General features: G+C 54.1%; 1 protein-coding gene across 2 annotated transcripts in view; it reads left to right on the plus strand.

Annotated features, from left to right (window-relative positions):
* Positions 1-11566: 11566 nt before the first annotated feature.
* STK32C (serine/threonine kinase 32C) overlaps positions 11567-19753 on the plus strand; it is a 55875-nt gene continuing 47688 nt past the window's right edge. Inside the window, exon 1 of one of the 2 annotated variants that reach the window (XM_033129730.1) lies at positions 11567-11935. In XM_033129730.1, coding sequence (XP_032985621.1) covers positions 11674-11935 — 262 coding nt within the window. In that variant the 5' untranslated portion in view covers positions 11567-11673. The remainder of the gene's footprint in view (positions 11936-19753) is intronic. The other variant, XM_033129731.1, reaches the window with a different exon arrangement.

Genomic DNA, 19753 nt, shown 5'->3' on the forward strand with positions numbered 1-19753 from the left:
TCCCGCCTCCCGACCTCCTCTGCCAGGCGTCGGAGACACAGAAAGAGAGGTTGTTGGGCGTTGCGGACGGAGAGTCCCGGTGTACGAGGAGGACGTCCGCGGGGTGGCGCCAGCGAGCTGGGCCTGAGGACGGGCTCGGGTCCCTGTGGAGGACAATGGCCCACACTCACCCGGAGGTTTGCCTTGCAGGCCGACCACGGTGTCAAAGCTGGAAAGTCCGCGCCATGTTTAACTTAGCGTCTGCCGTGACAGACCTAGCTCTGCTAGGGTCACGGGGGGCTGTCACAGCGGCAGTGGTCACACGACATCCCCTCCTTTTGTCACAAGGAAGCATCCTTCCCAGAAGCCCAGCAGTTGCTCTAAGATGTCCGCGGGCAGAGCTGCTTCATTCACCTTGCCCAGTCCCCAGAAGGGAAAGGGGACCAGCGTGGGCTCAGGCCAGTCCAAGAGCCGCTCTGCCGCTGGGGCTCCTCCAGGCTGCAGCTCCAAGGCTGCAGAGTGGTAGTCGGGAGGGGAAGTTGGAGGTCAAGTGAGGGCAGGTGAGCCTGCCACACACTGGACACCTAGAGCACCAGCTGGAACCCGGGGGGGGGGGGGGGGGGGGGGGGGGGGGGGGGGGGGGCGGGCAGGAGGAGGAGTTGGTCACACGGGAGCTCTGCAGGAGAAGCAGACACTGTTCCTTACAGAAGGGCCCAGGGCTCGGAGAAGCTAAAAGCTGCACACATGCCTCCCACCAGGCAGGTAAGATAGCAGGTAAAGGGCGTGGATGAGCTGCAACCTCACCTGGGCCCATGCCCTGACCTTCCAAGTGTAAAAACTTGGCTGCTAGTCACTTCTGCCCATTCCCAGTTCACACAAAATGCCTCTTGTGGCCCAATTAGGAAACCTGCGAGCAAGAGAATTTTGGAAAAGTGGGTTAGCCTAGCCAAGCTGACACACCCCAAAGCCATCATAATTCCTGAAAATAAGTGAGGGGTACTGTTAGAAGTAAGGAAAGGGAGTGACTGGTTATTGAACAGGCAACCAAGAGTATCAGCTATAAAGCCACTGAAGAATTTTACACAGATTTTAAAATAAGATCCACCTTGCTGTAAAAAGATCACTCTGATTTTCTTCAATGGTAATGGCAGACCAGGTCATCCAGACCAACCCTTCCACAAACAAGGGAGTGGAGAATAATGGGGCCAATGTCAAAGGTGAATTCCAGAAAGGTGAGCGTGGCCATTGGGGTCACTTTTCCCCAATGAGAATCTTTCTATTTAGAAGCATTGGGAGGCCCAGCTCGCGAGCAAAACTTCCAGCAGACCAATGAGCAAAGGGATAAATTGTTATTCTGAGACCACCGTGGAGGGGGAAGGGCTGGTAAATCCCCAGGCTTTGAGTTGAGGCTCCAAAATGCTCAAAGAGTGAACTCGAGAAAGACCAAACCGTGTGGGGACTGAGGCTCAGCTTCAGATCACATCAAACCCCGACTGCGTTAAGGTGATCTAGGGTGCTGTGTCCTTGGTGCTCTACCAGAAGCAGATGTCGGTCTTTTCTAGGAGAGAAAGAAAATACCATCTGAGATCTCAAGTCATCCCCATGGTATTAAAATGTATAATGTGTGTCACACACAGGGCAACATGAACCCATGATTAAATCCAAGAGACACAGCAGCAAATAGAAACTGACCTGTGGGACGTTCAGATAATGAAGCTAGTAAGCATACACTTTAAAATAATTGGGCTCACCATGTTCAAGGAAGTAAAAGCAAAGAATGATACCAGAAACTATTACAAAGAATCAAATTGGAATTCAGGACCTGAGAAATACAATAACAGATGGAAAACTCAGTGGATTGGTTCACTAGCAAATTACTTAGAACTGAAGAAAGCATGGTGAAATAGAAAGTAGGTCAAAAGAAAATATCCACAAATAAGCAAGAAGAGTAAAGCTTAGAAAATTCAGAGAAGAGTGCAGCCAGCACAGGCACTCAGTGGACAGCTCTACCACGTGGAGCTGGACGGTCTGGTCAGTTGGGCACTGTCAGCACTGCTGTCTCTGCAGAGATGTTGGGAGCTACGTTCCCCTGAATGCTTTCAGTGTGGTTACAGGTTAAATTTGCCACCAAGAGGCTTTTGCGTGAGATTTGGAAGGCAGAAAAGAAGGAGTTTCTGGCGATACAAATACAGGGGCAGATGAGAGGTTCAAAGCAGCTTTCAGGTGACCTACTGTGGTGGAACAGGCTGTAGACATTCCTGCTTGAAAGGGGAGACACCATGAGGCACAAAAGGGTGATTCTTCCAAGTCTGTGAATGTATGAAGTCTTTATTTTGACCTCACTCTTGAGTGATGGTTTAGCTGGTATAGAACTCCTTGTTGGCAATTTTTTTCTATACAAATTTTTAAAGATACACTCTATACACTCTGGAAGCTATTGTTGCTGATGAGAAGTTTTCTGTACAGCTAATTGCTGTTTCTGAGAAGAAAGTCTGTCTTTCCTTTCTGTGTCCTTGTTCTGAAATTTCACTGCAGTAATTCTAAGTGTGGATTTTCAATTACACTGCTTGGCGCTTGATACCTGGCGCTTCTACCTGAGATCTGATGCCTTCCATTCTGGACCCTGCCAGTCATTCTGTCACATAGTGTCTCTGCAGCCTGAAGTTGATTCTCTAATTCTGGACCTCCTATAAGAGAGTAGGTTGAAATCACTCAGTCTATTCTCCACGTCTCAAAACCACTCTTGCTGATTTTTACCTGTGTTCTGGGTGAACTATCTTCCAGTTCACTAAATCTGTCTCCACGGGTGTAAGAGTTTGTCTTGTCTATTGAGTTCTTTTAAATGACTTCATTTTTACTTTCTAATTTTCTTTTCTATATCCACTTGTTCATATTTCATTTTTCCCAGTTTTTGTATTATAATCACTTTTAAATTTTTGTGTATGTTTTCTCCTTATCCACTATGAGAATCCTACAGTCTGCTCTATTACTTTAATTTTCAGACTACTCTGTCGTTTTCATTTCATCTGGGCTGAATTCATCTGCCGATTCTTATATTTTACCTTTTTTACATGTTTTGGAATTTAAGCTTGCCAGCTCATCCTAAGTGAGGAGTTTGTGTCCCGTTTTTCTCTCTGCCTCACCCTTCCATGAGTGCTGGTCTCGCAGGTGCCTCCGTCCAGCCTTGGGGCTCTGAGGCAGCGATGTGCGTTCTGCCCAAGAGTCCTGCTGGCCACACCACTGAGCACTGCGGACCTCATCACGGACCAGCAAGTGCCAGCTTCAGGTCTGCCCAGTTGTTGAGTCAGGTAATCACCACACAAGCTGATTTCTTTCTCAGCCTCTTCTCATAGAGATGGGAGGCTCTTTCTAGCCCTGAGTTTGGGTGATACTCTTGGCTGTCATTCTCCACCCCCTGGGGTGGTTTTGGACCCTTTGCTGTTCAGGGCTGGCGTGCCCAGCACGTTTGCCTGTTTCTGGACCCAGAGCCCCTTAGGCCCAAAGTCACAGTCCTGCAGACTGATATTTGTTTCACTTTTGATCTATGGAAGTGTTTGTTTTTTTTTTTTTAATTTTCTTTTAAAAATGATCTGTTGTAGCCATGGATGGAGGGAATTGTGGAAGGCTGCTTACAATGCCTTCTGCCCAGAGGAAGTAAATGTTTTGCAAGTAAAGGACAATAGAAGAGTTTTGCTCCATTTTAGTTTTCTGTTTAATACCTTGGTGTGAAAATGTTATTAGGTTGGTGCAAAAGTCATTGCAGTTTAAAAGGTTAAAAACAATTGCAAAAACTGCAATTACTTGTGCACCGACCTAATACAAGGAGAGCTTGATAGTTTTCAATGACTAATATTCTTCTACATCAAGAGAAAAGCAAAGTAACCCTTAAAAAAACTTGCAACCTACTGTATAGAAAGTTGAAAATAAGGACAATAAGCATCTCTAGGTAAGTTGCACAGATTTCAGAAGAGCTACAGTTATTTTGCAGAAGATACTCAAGACGCTGTGAGCATCTCAGCAGCTCTGCTCTGCCTGCTGTGGCCGTCACCAAAAAGTGCCGCAGTTGAAATGTGTCATCATTCCTCGAAAAGAATTAAGACAGCAAAGAACAGATGCCCTTCTGTCCCCACGCAACGTGCTCTGAGCATGACATGGGGATGGGCTGTGTCAAAAGGATGAGGAGCCTCACATCAGACCACAGGAGGACCACGAAAGCACGCCAGCTTCTCAGCCGAGCTGAACTTGCCTCTGATTCGCTCAGCTCCTGGACCCCAGCCCCCTGGCCTTGAGATTTGGGTTTAGCCCCATAGTCTGCCCCCACTGTGCCAGTTCCATGGCCTGTGGGATCCAGTCACCCTCTGCCAGGCTCCTGTACTTCAGGCTCGTGAGGGGGTGGCAGTGGATGGAGGGAGGGCTGGCTTCTGCATGGCCGCCCGCCTTCTGCCCTCTCTCTCTTACTCTACATCGACCCATTCTCAAAATACGGGCCCCTTCAAGGTCTTAAAAAACCCCACTCACCAGAAGCCCTTGGGTGGAGGGCAGCCTGCCCTTCAAAGGTGCCCTCCCAACATATGTCACAGCCCCTCCGCCTTGCTGGGTTGCAGCCCCTCCGCCATCTCGCTGGTCTCCGGGTCTGCCCCCCTCTCCTTTCTGAGGGTAAAGCAGAATCTTCCTGTGAGCACTCGCAAGGCAGCGGAGCCCTCCCCGCAGATGGCTGCGCTTTCCCTGCGTCCACTTAGACCCCTGGGTGCCTGCTTCACTCGTCTGTAAAATGGGTGCCACGGAAGGATGTTGTCACCTGGCTGCGAGCCTCGCGTGAGTAAGCAGGGAGACAGGCCCCCAAATGTCCAGTGCTCCTCTCGATAATGGGGGAGGTAGGGAGTGTCCCCCTGCTTTCACACGGGTGACACTGAGAAGGAGCAGCGAGGCCACAGAGGCTGCAGCAGGAGAGGACCTGGCTGCACGCCCAGCTCGGGGCCTCCAGGGCGGCTCCACATCTCTGGCTGCCTGCCTCCTTCCACGCACTTCTAAGGGGGGAACACAAGACCCTAAAGTAGGGCACTGATTTCCCCACAGGGGCCTTTCTGGGGTCTCCACAGCAGCAAGCTCACAAGCTGACAAGAACTGTACCCGTAACCGTGACGGCGCTGGCCCCTGGCCTGGCCAGACATCCATGGAGCACGAGGCCCTCCACACTGGGTCACAGCAGGCTGGACAGTGAGTGTCACCTCGTCTCCATCCCTGGCAGGTACACTGACCCAGCTTCTGGGCTGCAGGCCCAGCACCTTTCCACTGGGGGTCTGCTGCCTGGCGGGGGTGGGGCTGGGGGTACGAGTCCATGGGAGGCACATGGCTGACCGGTCCTTACAGAGACTGATCACACACTGACCATGGAAAAATGACAGTGCCGCCTCCTGGAGAGAGTATGGTGGCGTGTGTTGTAAAACTTGCGTTAGTGTAGTAGCTTCACAAATGAATAAGTCAGCTAAGCACTTGATAAGCCTCTTGAAAGGACTGAGGAAAACTCCAGAAACCTAGACGCTGCAGAACATTGGACTGCCCCTTTCTTCTGAAGACTTCAGGAGAATTTGTGTAGAACTGCCTCAGAAGCAAGGATGGGGGACAAGGCCCCCCAGATCTCCTCTCACATGGCCCTCGTCCTTGACCAGCCGAGGGGTTTCTGAGGTTTAATTATTTTACTTCGGGTCTGTGCTGAGTGCCCCTGACAAGACTGTAACCAGGGTCGATGGCTTGTGAGCTCTTCTGTGTCACAGCAGCTGGGTGGGGACAGGCTAGTCCGGCTGCCAGAGGTGACCGGCCTCAGGCTCAGAGAAGCATGAGCCGGTGATGGCCGCCTCGCCCAGCTTCTCCCTGGAAAAGGTAAAATTGTGAAATATCAAGACCTGTGAGCCCAGCGTGCTCCCCAGGAACAAGATGTGGACCAGTGAGTTTAAATCACGTTTGCTGTTGGGTGGGCAATGATGACAGAATAAGACAGAATGCCTCCTCACCACGTAAGGAGCCCATGCGATGTCACACGTGGACGTGTGTGGAGGAATATTCTGAGGGGAGCGTGGGCCACGCCTCCCAGGAGACTGTCCTGGCCTCCTTCTCCACCACGTTTTGGACGCTCCGCGAGCCAGGTGTGGGCCCGAAGCCGATACTTCATGATACTTCCACGTGGTCTGGCACCAGAGACGCTGACCCCACGTGTCCCAGCCTGTAATCAGTGTGAACTGTGGCATGGGGAGGGCACCTGAGGATACAGGTAGAAGCCTGCCACATGGAGCCACCTGCTGCATTTGTGTTCTTGTTATTCACAGGTGATACAGTTCAATGAAACGTGACACTCTCCAGACAAATCTGAGTCAGAGTAAGAGAATTTTTTAAAGGAGATTTTTTAAAAAAAAGCCAAAACAGCAAGTGTCAGAGAAAGAGTGTCAGTTGCCTAATAGCAGACCCTTTTGAGCCTTGTTGTTTTGTCATTTCGGGTGGTTGGTTACCTGCTGTGCTCCCTGGTTGGCATAGTTGAGGAAAGTCAAGCTCAGAGAGGTTAAGGACCTGCCAAGGCCACACAGCTATTGAGTGAAAGCCAGACTTTGCTCCCGGCTGCCCAGCCCTGAGGTGCTCAAGCCTAAATGCAGGCGGTTTTTAAAACATGTAAAAGGTAAAGAAAAGGACTAGCAGTTCAGCCACATAGTGTAAGAATGCGTGAATTCAACTACAGAACAAACAGAATTCTACCCAAATGCAGGTGGGCTCTCGTTCACAGCTCCACATTAGTCCTTAATGTGACTGCTGGACCCCTGATTTCATGTCAAAACTGTAAAGGTGTCATTCATGATTCTGTCTCTGGCAGTCCCATCCAAATGTGAGTGGCTGTGACACAAGCTCTGAGGCGTGTGTCAGTGAATCACCCTGCTCCTTGGAGAGCACGGGTGCCCGTGACATTTGAACCCTGCTCCCCATGTCACACTTCCCCGCCAGCCCCAGGTGCTGTCCGTACCCCTCCGTGATGCTAGGAGACGACATAGCAGCATCCTGAGCGTCCTCGCACCGCTGTGTTCTTGTGGGAAGCCCGTGGGGGGCCTGCTTGTCCCGGAAGGACAAGAGACCAGAGGACAGACCTAAGCTGAATCTGTGACCGGGAGCCAAGCATTGCGAAATCAGCCCGATCTCAGCAATCACAGGCGTGAGAGTTTCACACAAGTGCTTGGTGGGGAAACCACTAGCCTTGGGATGGCCGGTCATGTAGCACCATCATGGGGACAGCCAGAGTCACGTTACCCCTCTCCACTCCTGTCTGGAATGACGGCCTAGACGACCAAGGCCAGCTCCCTCCCAGGGGTCCCCAGACAAGCAAGCATGTACTTTGGTCCTACCAACGGAGCCACTCAGCCACCCTCCTGCCTGCAAGTTCTTAAAAAATGCCTTTTGAGGTACATTGAATTTTATAGTGTGTAAACTATACCTTGATAAAGATGGAAAGTGACAAACTGAAACAAAAAGACCCTTGAGGACAGCCCATTGCAAAGAGACAGTTCAGTGATTTTTAGTAAATTTGTAGAGTTGTGCAGCCGGCACCACACCCCAGCTCTACAACGGCTCCATCTGCTCCACCACCCCAAGTTCCCACGTCTGTGTGGTCAGCCCTGTGACCACCTCCAGCCCCAGGCAAGGGCTGAAATGCTTTGTCTCTATACATTTTCCCCTGAACATTTCATAAAAGTGGTCTTTCATCTGGTTTTTTTCATTTTATGTTAGTGTTGAGGTCCCGCCACGTCATCACATCCTTTTATTGCGGAGCGCTATTCCAGAGTCTGAACTCTCTCTGTTTATCCCTCAGAAGCGGGAGAGCGGCTGGGACCAGGTGCTCCTTCTGAGCCTCCAGAAGGAACCAACCCTGCTGACACCTTGAATTCTGGTCTCCAGGCTGTAAGAGAATGGACTCCTGTTGACTTTGGCCACCAGTTTGTGTTCTCTGTGACAGCAGCCCTGGGAACTGACACATCAGGAGAGTGATGGATTTCAGCTGTTTGAGCGGCTGTCCTGTCCCACGACCGCAGGGCTGGAGGGTTCCTGCCGCGGCCTGGCAGCTGCTCACTCTCTGGTCATCAGAAGAAGCCAGGCGGCCCTGAGAATCCGGATTGTCACCAAGCAGCCAAGTATCCCAGCAGTGACTTTAGGTCCTGGCCTCGTACATGTCCTTTGTCCCCTGTCCCACCGCAGCCTTGTATTTCCTGTGGGAAGGTGCTAGCCCTGGGTCCTCCACCAGGTGAGCCACGGCAATCCCAGTCCGCCTGAGCTTGCTTTCTGTTTCCTGGGCCCTATTCTGGGAGCAGGAAACAGCACGTTCAGATCAGGCGTTCTGAAGGGAGTTTCATGCAGGACTATGTACAAAGGTGCGGGCAGTGTTCATTTCTGAGCAAAAACAAGACACGGTACCCATGGAAACCGGGACCCCGCACTGTGCCACTTAGGGGACAATTGCTGACTCAGTGTCAAAGCCGTCCTCCCCAGGACGCACGGCTTTTGGACAAATTATGGGACACTCACACTTGGGTGTCAGAGACTGAGCTGCAAATCCAAGTGGCCCCAGCCCCTCTGCACACTCCCCGTCTTCGGGCGTCTACTGTCCCCCTGAGGCCACGTCTTCCGTCGTACACTAGCTCCTTTCGACCTCGGGGCCAGTGTCCTGGCAGTCCCTGGGCCCTGGGCTTCAGAGGGCTGCTTATTTATGCTCAGGTCTCAGCGACACAGTCCCCTGCTCAGACCCCTGCCCGACCACCCCTGCTAGAGCAGTCCCCTGGTCACACGCTGCCCATGGGCCTGTCTGCACCTGAACACTGGACATTGCAGACCCACTTATCTGGTTAGTGGGCGTGATGGTCTCCCGTTCCTGGAACAGAATGGAGGACATTCCTGACCGGTATGGGCATCCAAGTTCAGTCTGTTGGCCTCCCTGCCCCCTTCGCCTTCACGGTTGGCCCCTGGTCCAGCCTTAGTCCCTTCCAGCCCTCGAGGACTTCAGAGTCACCCTCGGGGTACAGAGCCCTGGTTTGCTCTCGGCTGAGGCAGCTCCTGCCTGTTCTGTCTCCCATCTACACCGTGTTCCCGTCTTTGAGCCGGACCTGGCTCACGCCATCCAATCCTCATGCACCCCCAGGCCCACGCTGGGCGGGACAGCGGCCCCCGGACATGGAGACAGTTGTGCTCTGAGCCCGTAGGCCAGCTGTAGGACTTGAAAGAGCCCCCCGTCTAAGGGCCCAGGGGTGTCTGGGGACCTGCTCCGTTTCTCTGGCTGAGAGCAGGTGACTGGCGTGGCGTGCGGGGCTCCCAGTTCAGTGTGCAGATGTCCCCACCAATCCTGCAGGTCCCTTTCTTCTGCCTTCTGTTGGGTTTGGTGACCCTGAGTCAGGAGCCCCTGGTCCTCTATTCAGGGGACTGTCCAGCCCCAACTGCCCAGGGTGGGGAGGCACCCTGGGGCTCTCCTGCTTCCTGCAGCCTTGCCAGCCCAGCTTTGCCGGCCCCTTCCCTGTCGTTAGGCCCCTGCACCCTGTGGCTCTGTTACCTCCAACCCTCCATCTCTCCCATGTGCACGGTAATTTTGCCAGCCAACCTCTTACTCCATTAACATGTTTTCCTACTTACATCCCTTCTCTTGTTCCCTCTCTGAGGTGCGGGGTTACACCTCTGTAGTCCTTTCTGCCCCTTTAGGGGTCTCGGAGGAGAGGAGACAGAGAAGTGTGGTCAGTCTGCCCTGGAGAATCCAAGGCCGCAGTGGCTTTAGGAGGTTCTGAGGGCACCTCCCCGCGTCGGGCGCTCCTGCCTCCACATATCCTGCAGGTGCTCCCTGGTGGGATGAAATCCTGGAGTAGCTGCTCTGTGCAGGCGCCGTCAGTGTGCCTCCCGGAAGTGGCAGCTGTGAGAAGGAGCCAAGGACACGGGGCTAAGCCCAACGTGGGGGCTGGAAACTCCGTCTCCATGCACAGCTGGTCTGCGGGAGATGGTGGGTGGCGCTGACCTAGGTGATACCAGGTGACGTAACCCCCTTGTCAATGGCTTAACACACTTGTGAGTCCTCCTTGTTCTCACGAATGGGCAGGTGGTCTGTAGGAGGTGTGTGGCCAGTCGGACACTGGCCCCTAAGGTGTGGCCCAGAAATGACACCGGTCACCTCTGCTCACATTTCACTGGCCAAGCAGGTGGAGGAGCCACACTGAATTTCAAAGGTGCCGTGGGGATAGATGTACCCCCACAGCATGGCAGGAGGAGGCTGAGTACCACAAGGTAAGAGGGCAAGCCAGATGAGGGGCTGCTAGAGCAGGACAGCCCAGGGAGACTGAAGGATGTGGCGGTGGCGGGGGAGGGGGAGACCCACATGGATGGCCACGCGTGGCCTACAAACCACGTGGGGCGGCAGAAGGTCCTTCCAGGACTTGGTGGGGGAGGAAGGAATTGCTGGCTCCTTGGCCTGGCCACGAGGCAGAACTTAAGGAGGCAAAGGCTTCCAAAAGTCAAAGTCAAACAACCCATACAAAAAACAATTCTCCAGTGACAGTATTAGGCGCAGGGCACTAGACAATACTGAACCGGCTGAGGTCCTCTGGGGTGTTCGCTGTGCCCAGCGCTTAACTTGCGGGTTGTACATGGCTGTGTGCGCAGGGGAGGAGCTCAGTGCCCTCTCCCCTGTCAGACCTGGGCAGGGCCAGGGGACCCTGGGTGACTCAGGTACACGGTTCCCAGGCAGGCCTGCAGCCGGACCTGCGCCAGGGGCTCCTAGTCAGAACCGGTGCCCTAGGGTCCGCATTGGGAGGAGGACCAGGGACCCAGCAAATGGGACCTGGAGAGCGCGGGTGCATGTGCTCCCTGGAGACTGAGCGAGAGGGCCCCCCAGTGCGCGTTTGCAGCCAGGCTCTGTGACAGCCGCGTGGGAAGGGGTTCGCGCACCATCCCCGCCTCCGCCCCTCCCCCATCCTGCAGCCCACGCCTCCCCCAGCGCAGCCTCGAATGCTGCCTGCAGCCCCAGAGTGGGGTTCGCACCGGGCGGGGCACCTCCGGGCCACGAGTCCTGAGCACGACGGAGCTTCGGCCCCAGCTCAGCCGCCGCATCCTGGCCCCGTGTGGCCTCGCGAAGCTCAGAGCCGCAGTCTGAGGTTTGAGGTTCCCCAGATACGGCAGCGGCAGTCCGAGGGCCCGCTTTGTTCACGAAGGCATCGCGGGTGGGGAGGCCCAAGGAGACCCCATAGTCTCCGCCGCCTTGCTGGATGGAGCTATCTCTGTCCCCGAAACTCCATCCTTTGGGGGCCTCCAAGATACCCAGACGGAACCATGCCTTTCCTCTCTGGGTGTTATCCCCGCCGCCCATCCCAGTCGGTGTCGCGGCCCTAGCCCCTCTGGAGGTGATCGCCGGTGCACCGCACGGTGCGCCACAACCCACGCCAGTCCCGCCCTGTCTCCGCCCCCGGCGCTAGGCTTCACCCCAACTCCTTCCCGCCGGCCCCGCCCCGGGCCCGCCCCCGCGCGCTCTCAGTCGGCGGAGCCCACACGGCCTCCAGGACCCGCGAGCGCGGAGGCTGGGGCGCACAGCGGGCGCTGCCAGCCGCTCCCACTCCCGCTCCCGGCCCGGCGCTCCCGGCCCGGCGGGAGGGCCATGCCCCGGGTTCCGGCCGCAGCGCGCACTCAGGCCCAGCAATGAGGAGCGGCGCCGAACGCCGGGGCAGCAGCACCTCGGCGCCCCCGGGCTCGCCGCCCTCCGGTCGCGCGCGCCCTGCGGGTCCCGACGCGCCCCTGGCGCTGCAGCCGCCCGCCGCCGGCCAGCCCCGAGCCCGCGACTCTGGCGATGCCCGCGCGCAGCCGCGTCCGCTGTTTGCGTGGATCAAGTGGAAGAAGAGGATGGGCTCATCCGTGTCAGCAGCCACGGCGCGGAGGCCGGTTTTTGACGACAAGGAGGACGGTGAGTTCGGCCCTACGGAGGGGACTCTGGGCCGCTCTCGGGGACAGCATGGGGATCCCATGCGCTGTCGCAAGGGGGTACCGGGGCCACTGGCAGTAGGATTTCCTCGCGTCCGGACACCGCACCCAGCCAGGTGGGAAGGCGTCCTGGGGCGGCTCGGTTTCTGAGGAAACTCGCAGACTGTGCCTGCCGTGCCCATGCGTGTCCAGGGCACCCGCCTGTATCTTCTGTGTCCAGTGATGGTGTCTGTGGTTGCGGGGCTCCGGGCTTAGGCACGACACCAAAGGCTGTATGTTTTCATTTTTTGTTTAGGGGCAGTGTGCGGCTTGGTTTATTACCCTGCACCTGTGCTGTGCCAACTTTGCGAAGGAAGACGCCACGCCCCACAGGTGGCACGGGGCGGCCCTCTCTCTCAGTCTCCAGGGTGACGGCCACGTGGCCATCGCGTGCCCAAGCTTTGCACTCATGCGGTGGAGATGGTCTTGCCTTTGTGCAAAGACCTGCCCTTGGGAAACTAGTTTGCCCTCAGGTCCTCCTGCAGGTAAAGCTGCCCACCCAGAGGACAGGTGTGGCCACACAGAGGTGGGTGCTGGTGGAAAGCCGGTGACAGGCACCAGTCTGTTCAGACGCAGGATCTTGGCTCTAGCACCAGAGGGGAGGTGGCAGCGTGCTGCCTTGGGGCACTGTGACATTCACACGCAAACACAGCCCTTTTCTACAGATGCCATGCAGATCATTCAAACGGTACAGTGATGACACATTTGATGTTTTTTGACATTTTCTTAAAATAGTGAAAATATGCATTTTTTCATCTGTAGGCAGCCTGCAAAGGTATGATGGATCTTGTATAATTTTAGAGCACAGCTCAGCTTGAGAGCCCAAGCTCTTTGTTTCTGATAAATAATTTAAGCATTATAGGAAATTACAAGTCTTGCCTCAGGCCAGTGTTGGTGAGTGTGCAGGCCCTGCGCCGGGATTGTCAGACAGTGATGGGCAGGGAACCTGCTGTTTGCTCCCAGGGGCCGCCTGGCCACCCTCCCGTTCAGGACCAGCCACACAGGCCAGTCTGGCCTGGGACGGCCTGTCATTGTTCTGAACTTCGGGACAGCAGAACTCACTGCTGCACGTGTTTCATAGGTTATATGTTTTTGTTTTTAACATAAATATTCAGAGAAAGCCCAGAGTGAATCAGGAACCAATCAGGAAGCAGAGTTACATCTAGCTTCTGATGGCAGGATGAGGAAACATCTGATTTCAGTATTTGCTGGTGTCGGCCGAGAGCTGGCCACTCTTCCGTGCCTTTGCATCATACTCTCCAAGGCAGAGAACGCAGAAATAGAGAAATCGAGGGAGAAATAGAGCACAGACTTCAGCTTTTTCAGGTAGAATTTTCCTGCTTGCTCACAGTATGTTATATCTCAGGATTCAAGGATCATTAAAAGACAAAAAGAGTACAGAATCTACCTGTGATGCTCGCAATCTGATTGGAGAATTATTTAGCACACCCCCACCCCCACTTGCCTGTACAAGGGGCAGAGGCACCAGCCTTTCTCGGCTTGTGAGAGGCAGGTAACTGACTGGCTACTTTAGGACATACGGCTGTCCATCACCTGCGTATCACTGGGCATGGAGGCCACATCCCCAAACTGAACACATGATTTGGACTTTCCTGAGCTTTGGTGAAATCAGGAGGCCAAGCCTGTCCCTGGGCATGCAGGGGGGACGTTACTTACGGGGACGTTGTCTGTGTTCCACTTTGATTCCATGTTTGCGCGTCCATCAGGGCACATACGGCTCAGAGTCACAGCACGTGTCTGCAGAGAGGGTGCTGTGTTCAACTGGCATGAAGGCCACGGCTTTATTTAGATGGAAAGAATGGGGTTTGGAAAGGAGGGGCGAGTCTTGCCCACCTCTTCTCCGGGCTAGGGTGTGAAGTCACCCCGTCCAGTCCTCCAGACAGTGTCCCACGACTTTCCCGCCCCACTGCAGACGGGCTCAAAGGGGTGACAGTGCTGTGCTGGTGACTCGCCTTGACTGGGGCTGCACGGTTGCTATGGCAATGTGAGACTTTCTGATGAATTTTTTTAGATTAAAACAGCCAATTAATATATCAAATTTGGTGTGCAGAGAAAAGGAAAAAAAATAAGAGGGCAATTTAACAAAGTGCCAGGTAATTTCTACTGAAAACCATAGTTGTGACACAGAAGATGTTAAATGCCACCGTCCCTGCCCGTCCCCTGGAGTCTAGAGGCGTTGTCACTGTCTGGCAAGGGTTGGGGCGTGTGCAGAACTTCCTGCGCCTCTTCCTTACACCAGAACCAAGGGCCAGCTTTCCCTCTTGCTCTCACCCCCACCCTCCTGTCATTGTAACCCTGTCTGACTTTGGGGGGCCAGTTCATTTGAGGGACTGAACTTGCTAGGGGACCTGCATTTCTGCTGCTTCATTCCCCTCCATCTTGGTGTCCCCATGTGAAGGGAGGGGGCTACCTGGTGCTGAGGCGGCTTCCAGCACCTTCCTGCTGAGTAGCTGGGGAAGCTGGTGGGGTTCCCGCCCTCCTCAGCAGCCATGGCTTGTGTCACACCTACCGAGGCATTAGCTTAGGGAGGAACTACTCACTGAGAAGGTGTGCCCCAAGGAGACTGGAAACAGGCAGACCTTGCAGGCTGCACAGAGCCTGGTGCTGTGCTGGTCGGAGGACAGGGGGCACCCCGGCAGGCGGCTACCAGGTTCTCAAGTAGCCTTTCTTAAAACATAAAACAGGCCTTCACTTTTTTCTAATTATAGAAGCATTAAAATCTGTAAATTTGTAAGAATTTCATACTTTTCCTGTGTTTCCTACGATTGTGCTAAAGAAGCACAACAAGGCATCTGTAAGTGTGGCACCAAGACAGCCCCAGTGAGCGTCTCAGGGTACCTCTGCCCCAGCCTTTTTCCAGGAATGTCTTCTCACACAGCCACAGAGAAACACTGCTTTTCTTTGATGCAGAAGTGGGATCATGTTCCATAGACGGTTTTGTCATAACCTGCTTTCTTACTTAGCAGTATGTTGCAGACGTCTTATAGCTCTGAGCATCTTTTGTTGGCTAAATTTACAACAGCAGTCCTCAGTTCTGGCTGTGAACTGGACTCAGTGGGTGCTCTTAAAAGCTTCGGATGACTGGGCGCCGCCCCCAGCAGTGTGGGGTGGGTGAGGGGAGCTCCGGCATCGCTACATCTTGAAGCCCCCATGATGGTTCTTCTGATGGGCAGTCAGGGCTGAGAATCACTGCTTTGCAGCTTCTCCGGTGCAGGTGTAATGTTCGCTTGTTCCTTAATATCTTGGTGCAGGAAATTTGGGTGTTTCCATTTTATAAATCTCGCAAACAATTCAGCAGTGAATATCTCTGTGTTCATCTTTGCTCACTTGGTCCTATTTCCTGAGGATAATCTCCTAGGAATGTTATCACTGAGTCAGAGGCGTGTCCGTGTAAAGTCGCTTGGTACATTGGTCCAGCTGCGCATGAGCCAGACGCTGTCCTCGGTGCTAGTTACACGGCAGTGACCAAATGGACGTGGCTGCGGCAAGCGTGGGATAACCGGACAAAGGGGAAGTGGGGAGACCTACAGCACACAAGGCAATGTGAAGAACTCAACGGGATGGCAGGAGGGGCTGCAGCGGAGAGGGGGGGCCGGCTTCCAGCACACAAGGGTGTCTGCTTCTCCAGCACACACTGAAGCCCTTTTCCTGACTCCTCGCCGACTCTGGGTGTAAGTGGTGTTTTTATTTCTGACAAAATCTGAAAGGAAGAGGTTGTCTTAACACTTGGACGGCCAATGATGTTGACCCTGCTTCGCCTTCTGCGTCTGGGGTGTTTGTGACTGGCTGGCACTCGTCCCTGACTCTGCTCCTCCTGGAGTGTTTGCTGGCTGTTTCTTTTCACTGTTCCAAATATATAAAGGCTAAGCCCTGAGCAGCCCACCACGCTTACCACTTGTCTTGTAAAGTTGCTAGATTTTTATTTTATTTTATTTTATTTTATTTGTACGGATGTGTTTAATTTTCATGTGGTCAGATTTGTCGATACTTTCGTTTCTGGCAGTTTCCGGGCTTGGTGTCACCTTACACAAGCCCAGGCCTAGGTAATGATAATTCAATTGTAAACCCGCGCCTGCACTTTCTTCTCTTACTTGTAGTTTTACTTTTTATGTTGCAAATTTCCATCAGTTTGGACAAACATAGGATGAGACAGTTTTTCCCCTGCGAGCCCTGCACTTTCCTAGGCTGAGCGTGTTGGGGCTGTTTCTAAGTTTGAAATGTATTCCTATTGTGTTCGTGCTTGTTTTTCTTGCACTGTGAATGGGGTCCTTTTACACGTCATGTTTCACTGCTTCATGCTGTGAAGAAGCCCTGACTTTCACAGTGTCCGCTCTGGATGGGGCACATAGTGTTCGAGTTGCTTTTCTTGGTCTTTCTGGGTGGTCCGTCACGTGCCCAGCTAAGAACGACTCATTGGCTGCTTCTTGGAGCGTATGTGTCACTTGTCCTTATTGCCCTACACAGAGCCGACAGGGCTGAGGGGACCACCAGTCCCCAGGGGCCTGGGTGATGTGTGGCCGGCCCCAGTGCTGTTGGGGCCGTAGTTCCAAGTGTCATTCTAGCCCGTTTACTCAGAGTCTTTCTCCAGTGGGCTATGGACTTGAGGTCTAATAGCTACCTTTTTCCTTCTCTCCCGACCCCGAGAAGAGGGGATTGTGAGGGGTGGGGCGGTGGCTGTCTGTGTGGCCAAGACTTGGACCCATGATGATTCACGTCCCCTCCCCCACAACACAGGGACCTTAGTGGCGGCTGCAGACGCTGGGCCCTTACCAGCTGTAGGAACAGTGCAGAGGCCCTGCTGTGGGTGGGGGTGTAGGTTCAAGTTGGGTAGGAGGGCGCGTCGTCTAGCCCACCATGCAGTTCATTCCTTGGTTCCCGGTGAAGCGTGGGGTGAGCCTCTGGGCAGCCATGGAGTCTGTGGCCAACGTGCTGGCAGAATGGACTTGGGACCCACTGTCATACTTCTTTATGTAACAAATGTCAGCCCTGCTTGTCTATCCATCTGGCTGTGCATTTGAAAATGCTAAAAATAAGCCCATTTTCTTTTTAAATTGTAACCACCCAGCTTTCTAGTTGAGAAGAGATGCGAGAATGCATCGGAGGTAATTTTTGTGCAGGGCTTCTCTCGAGGATGGAGCTCCAAAGTGGGCTGAGGAGGCAGAGCCAGCGGAGAGCATGACTGGGACAGGGTCAGGCCAGCCCCAGCAGCTCCTCCAACCACAGTGGGCACCAGGCCCGCGGGGACCTTGTGAGAAAGGGGTGGAGCCGGAGAGTCTGCATTTCCTACCAGCCCCCGCCCAGACGGTGCTGCTGGAGGAGGGAGGCCTTCCGAGTGTGCAGTGGGCGGTGTCATCGCTGAGTGAGGGCAGGATCCCACAGGACTGGGTCCCTTGGCACCGCCCCTCACTTACGATGGGCGTCAGACGGGACATTTCCAACCGACCGCCCATCCGTCCCCTGGAGACAAGCTGGCTCACACTTAGTGCAGAGTTGCGGTTTTTAGATTGCGCCCCAACATTACACTGCGGTGGCAGGTGTACCTCTTCTGGTTTTGTGTTATTCCGGTGGTGTCCCTGTCTGTCTTTTCTCAGGCATCGCCTGTTACATATGTTACCAAAATGTAAAGAGTGTTTTGTGCCCTGCGTTTTCCCCTAACACTGCAGCCCCAACTTTTCCCTTTGTTGTAAGATGATAGTCGGCATCTTTCCTCCACTCCCATCCAGGCAGATTGCAGAAGAGTGTGTGGCTACAGCCCCCTTCTGGTCACCTGTCCTTTTGTCCCAGAGCTGGCTGCAAGGCTCTCCTCATCCCACTGGCCTGCATTGAGACATTGCAGGTCCAGCACCCACAGCCCTGGAACTTGCTGGAGTGCTCTCTGCCATTCCAAGTGGGACCCTCCTGGGGAGACCCCCAGCCCCAGCCAGCCCTGCGGTTCTTATCTTGAGGGCCTGTGCCCTGTGGTCCTCGTTCCCTCATTGGTAGGAAGTTCAGAGCAGAGTTTGGCGCTGACCTTAGTGAGAAACCAGACCTACCTGGTGTTTCCCTTCACAGTCAGATTTTTCCTCCTCACTTAAAAAATGTGTTGAACTGTGTGATTCTTTGTGCCTGTCTCACTCTGCTATCTATGTTTAACTATAGATAAAAATGAAGCTGTGCTAACTACCGTCTGCACTGGCTGATATTCCAACAAAGGGGCAGGCCGTGCTTTTCCAGCCATTTTCCTGCGCTGGGTGTGTAAGTCTCCTCGAGCCCTGCTTCTTGTCCATCCAGTGGGGTCAGTGTGTCATCCCCGGGATGGCACGTCTGTGCCCAGAGCCTGTTCCGGGTGCCTCCTTCTTGCTCAGGGAGTGGGCGTGTGTGGAGGACAAGCTAGGCCCCCCTCTGCTCCCCAAACACCAGCCAGGTCCAGCTCATGGAGTCATTTTAATGATCAAATTTGAGACAATTCAGGAGAAGCCGTAATTAATGAAATTATTATTTTTAAAACTGGATGCTGCTTCATCAAAAAATGTTTTTCTCATTGACCTAAAATCTATTATTTTAGAAACCAAGGCACCTGACCAAGATCAGCATGGCTGAGGGCAGAGAGCAGACCCAGGGCTCGTCCTGGCCTGGCTCCGTCCAGCCGTAGACAGACCGCTTCTCCCGGTCCTCTGTCTCCCTGGACGTGACACGGGAGCCCACAGGTGGTCTCCGTGTGCTGACAGCTCAGGCGCAGGCCTCTGCTGATTGTGTGAAAACCCTGCGTGATGTTATTTTAGTTCTGAAGCCAAGGAGCGGGTGTAGGTGGGAGTCAGTGTCGCCCCCAATTTATTAAAAATAGGAGCTGAGCACATTCGATTTCTCACAGTGATTCAAAAGTTGACTTTAGAAAGGTCTCCTTGTCTTCAGAATTCACATCATGACTTTTCAGACTTGTGTGCACAGGGCAGAACTTGTCACAAAAGCAAGAAAGAGGCAACTGTACGAGTTCTCTGAATTTATAAGAGGCTGGATGCTCCGGCCTCTCAAGTATGACTTCGTCCTCTCTCGCCCAGAAGACCGTGCGGGTGGGGAGGGGTCTGCATGGCATTTGGTGCCTTTCTTCCGGGCCCCCTGCCTGTGTCCTCCCCGGCAGCTTCCCACATCTACTCAGAGCCACCAGGCAGCACCACCACGCCCCGGTGGCAGAGAGCAAGGGCGTGGCACCGTGCTTCTCAGCCCTGGCGGTGTTAGTGCCCTGGGACCCACTGCTAGTTACTTATTGCTGGGAATAAACTACCCACAACTTAGTGACTTCCCAACAGCCATTTGTATTGTTGCTCATGCTCCTGTGGGCCAGGAACGTGGAGGGCCTAGTGGGGACGGGTCTCTGCTCCATGTGACAGAACATCCTCGTTCACACGTGTGGTGCCTCACTCAGCTGGAATGGCTCAGAGGCCTGGGGGCGGGGGACCCCAGCGGGAGTCACATCCCGGGGGGTCTCAGTTCTCACTGTTGGCTCCGTGTTAGTTGTCTACTCCTGCATAACAATGACCTCAAGCTGTAGTAACCTAAAGCAACAAACCTCCCTCATCCCTTCTGTGAGCCGGTCGTTCAGGAGTGGCTCCTGGGGGGTCTGGGGCAGGGTCCCTCCTGAGGTTGCAGTCTGCATGTCAGCCAGGGCTACCGTCATCTGAAGGTCCAACTGGGGCTGGAGGACCCGCTTGCAAGCCAGCTTCCCAGCATGGCTCGCAGCTGGAGGCCTCAGATCCTGAGTGTG

Source organism: Rhinolophus ferrumequinum, chromosome 16 (assembly GCF_004115265.2).
Source record: "Rhinolophus ferrumequinum isolate MPI-CBG mRhiFer1 chromosome 16, mRhiFer1_v1.p, whole genome shotgun sequence".
NCBI lineage: Eukaryota > Metazoa > Chordata > Mammalia > Chiroptera > Rhinolophidae > Rhinolophus > Rhinolophus ferrumequinum.